Raw genomic sequence first — 3,358 nt, forward strand, 5'->3', positions numbered from 1 at the left:
CCTGCACACTTGTCCTGTTTGCACACCCGCTTGCCTGCCCCTTGCACGCCTGCCCCCTGCATGCCTGCCCCCCACACCTGCCCTCCCTGCCCCACGGGCCCTGCCTGTCTCCCCCGTGGGGCCCCATGGCCCCTCCACCCCCACAGCAGCCCGGGGCCGGGCAACGCTCACCGGGCCGAAGCCGCCACCGTTGGAGACGTGGTCSGGGTACTTGTCCAGGTCGAACATCTTGAGCTGCTGCTGGGGGGTCTGGCTGGTGGAGAGGCGCCASGGCTCGGACAGCACCTGCGGCGCCGGGCTGTGAGCGCCCCGCTGCGCCCCGCTGCCCACGGGCGCCCGCGCGCCCGCGTCCCCCGCGCACACAGCACGGCCGCCGCGCGTGTTTTACTGCCCCAGGCGTCGGGCGCAGTCGCCGCATCCGCGCGTGCCGGTGTCGCGCTGCTGCTGCGTGTGGGCACCCACGTCGTGGGTCCGCGCGCGCAGCGTATTGCACGTGCTGATGTCGCGTGAGCGCACGCTGGGGGCTGCAGGCGTCGGTGCCAGCGCGTGCTGCTGCACGTGGGCTGGTGTCACACGCACGGGCGCTGTGTCAGCGTGCAACGCGCGCCTCGGTGCCCGTGCGTGCTGCTGCCGGTGTCGCGGGTGGTGCGTGTCGCTGCGCCCCTGCACCGTCCATGCTCCGCGCGCACCGGGCGCCCGGAGGGGCCGGGCCCCGGGRGCTCACCTGCGCCAGGAAGGGCGACTGCACACCCAGGTAGCGGGACACCACGTAGAGGCAGAAGAGGTGCCGGTCGATGCCGGCCCCGGTCATGGCCATGCGGTACATGTGCTGGTGCTTGTCGGCCGCCAGCTTGAAGAGCCGCTGGCGCTCGGCCCGCTGCGGAAAGCCGCGCTCAGGGGCCGGCGGGAGGGCTGGGGCCGGCGCGGCCCAAACCAACCCCCCCGCCCCCCCCGGGATGCCCTGGGTGTGGAGAACCGCCCTGGTCCTGCCTGGGCAGGGCACCYGCTCCAGCGGGGGGGACTCCCCGAGGGATGGGGACCTCCCCAATGGATAGGGACCTCCTCCAGAAATGGGGACAACCCCAAGGGACAGGGATCTCCTCAAGGGATGGGGACTTCCCCAAGTGATAGGGACCTTCTCCAGAGACTGGGATGTCCCCAAGGGATGGGACCACCCTGAGCAATGGAGACCTCCTCTAGAGACAGGGATCTCCTCAAGGAACAGGGACCTCCCCAAGGAATGGGGCACTCCTCCAGAGATGGGGACATCCCCAAGGGAAGGGGACTTCTCCCAGAGATGGAGCTGTCCAAGGTGACAGGGGCATCCCCAAGGGATGGGGACCTGTCCCAGATACAGGGATATCTCCAAGGGATGGGGACCTCCCCAAGCAACAGGGACCTCCTCCAGAGACCAGGATGTCCCCAAGGGACAGGGACCTCCCTGAGGGATGGGGGTCTCCTCCAGTGAGGGGAATGTCCCCAAGGGATGGGCACCTCCCCGAGGGATGGGCACCTCCCCAAGGGGTGGGGACCTCCCCAATGGACAGGGACCTCCTCCAGAGACAGAGACATGCCCAAGCGATGGGGAGCTCCTCCAACGAGGGGGACTCCCCAAAGGATGAGGACCTCCCCAAGCGATAGGGACCTCCTCCAGAGACAGCGATGTCCCCGAGGGATGGGGACTACCCTGAGCAACGGAGACCTCCTCCAGAGATGAGAATCTCCCCAAAGAACAGGGGCATCCCCAAGGGGTGGGGACCTCTTCCACAGGTGGAGCTGTCCAAGGTGACAGGGGCATCCCCAAGGGGATGGGGACCTGTCCCAGATACAGGGACATCTCCAAGGAACGTCCCAAGGGACCACGGGAGATGGGGCCACTGGGGACCAGGAAGGTCCTGSATGAGGCCAGGCTGTGTGGGGACAGCCCAGACCCATCCGGGGCCAACAGGACACAGCCAGAGGGCTAGGAGGGAGGATGGACCACAGGGGCCAGGGAGCAGGGAGGGCTGGAGACCCATCTTGAGCACGTGAGGGACGGGATGGACCCCGGCGGCGCCTCGCTCACGCTCTGCGTGGTGTCCCCCATGCTCCGCACGAAGGCCGTCGACTCGGCGGTGCAGGACCTCACCGTCTCCGTGCGGCCCTCCCGGAAGAGCCGCGTCATGGACGCCTCGTAGGTGAGGCAGAAGCAGCCCTTGTCCTGGGGGGAAGAGGCTGGGATGAGGCTGGCGCACGGGGGGGGACGCGTCCCCGTGTCCCCGTGGCCGGCGCGGCGGGCTCTCACGCGGAAGTGGGCCAGCTGCAGGGAGATCTGGATGAAGGCGTCGGGGCTGGTCCGGCACCGCTTGATCAGGCCCTTCCCGAACTGGGAGAACTGGAAGCAGCAGAAGTCCACGTCGTCCGCCAGCGCCTTGGCCACGCGGTAGGACCTCTCGATGGCGTCCTGGCACTGCGGGGACAGGCGCAGCGTGGCGGCGAGCTGGCACGGCACCCGCCGAGGCCGTGCCGCGCGCGTGACACCGGTGGTCGCTCCGGCATGGATGCTCCGGCATCGCGCTGGCTCACTGGCAGGCTGGGAGCCCCTGCCCCTAGCCCAGCCTTGCAGCCCGGCTGCACCTGCGCAGCTCCCACCCGGCCCCGGGATGCACTGGCGGTGAGCCCAGATCGGGGTCAAGGGGCTGGATGGGATGTGGAGCCCGCACGGATGCTGCGGGGTTGGGGGCTGGATGGAACATGGAGCCTGCACCGATGCCATGGGGTTGGATGGGACGTGGAGCCGGCGCCGACGCCGTGGGGTTGGGGGGCTGGATGGGACATGGAGCCTGCACCGATGCCGTGGGGTCGGGGGCTGGATGGGACGTGGAGCCTGCGCTGATGCCGTGGGGTTGGATGGGACGTGGAGCCTGCGCTGACGCCGTGGGGTCAGGGGCTGGATGGGACGTGGAGCCCGCACGGATGCCGTGGGGTCGGGGGCTGGATGGGACGTGGAGCCGGCGCCGACGCCGTGGGGTTGGGGGGCTGGACGGGACATGGAGCCCGCGCTGGCACCGTGGGGTCGGGGGCTGGATGGGGCACGGAGACCCCCAGATGCGCAGACGTGGGGCCAGGGCTGGGGGCTTGGCGGGCTCAGCGGGGGCCCGTGGGGCAGGACCCACCTCCGGGGGAAGGTCCCACTGGAGGCGCTGGGGGGGCGCGAGCTGCGTGTTGGCCTCGCCGCGGCAGTGGCCCCCCTCGTCGTAACCCAGCTGGAATCGGTCCGTCCCCAGCATGAACTGGGAGCAGAGGCAGGGCCTGAGCGGGGGGGGGGACACCGGCCCCACGGCCCCCCCCGGCACCCTCTGGGGCAGCCCCATCCACC

General features: G+C 70.3%; 1 protein-coding gene across 1 annotated transcript in view; it reads right to left on the bottom strand.

Annotated features, from left to right (window-relative positions):
• The window catches only part of CPT1B (carnitine palmitoyltransferase 1B), a 9,366-nt gene that overhangs the window by 1,163 nt on the left and 4,845 nt on the right, over nucleotides 1–3,358 (bottom strand). Inside the window, exons 8-12 of the mRNA XM_026071165.1 lie at nucleotides 3,156–3,272; nucleotides 2,285–2,449; nucleotides 2,066–2,200; nucleotides 725–877; nucleotides 166–285 (exon numbers count right to left, since the gene is read on the bottom strand). Of these exons, the coding sequence (XP_025926950.1) occupies nucleotides 166–285; nucleotides 725–877; nucleotides 2,066–2,200; nucleotides 2,285–2,449; nucleotides 3,156–3,272 (690 nt within the window). The remainder of the gene's footprint in view (nucleotides 1–165; nucleotides 286–724; nucleotides 878–2,065; nucleotides 2,201–2,284; nucleotides 2,450–3,155; nucleotides 3,273–3,358) is intronic.

Source organism: Apteryx rowi, unplaced genomic scaffold, assembly GCF_003343035.1.
Source record: "Apteryx rowi isolate R43461 unplaced genomic scaffold, aptRow1 scaffold_322, whole genome shotgun sequence".
Lineage (NCBI taxonomy): Eukaryota > Metazoa > Chordata > Aves > Apterygiformes > Apterygidae > Apteryx > Apteryx rowi.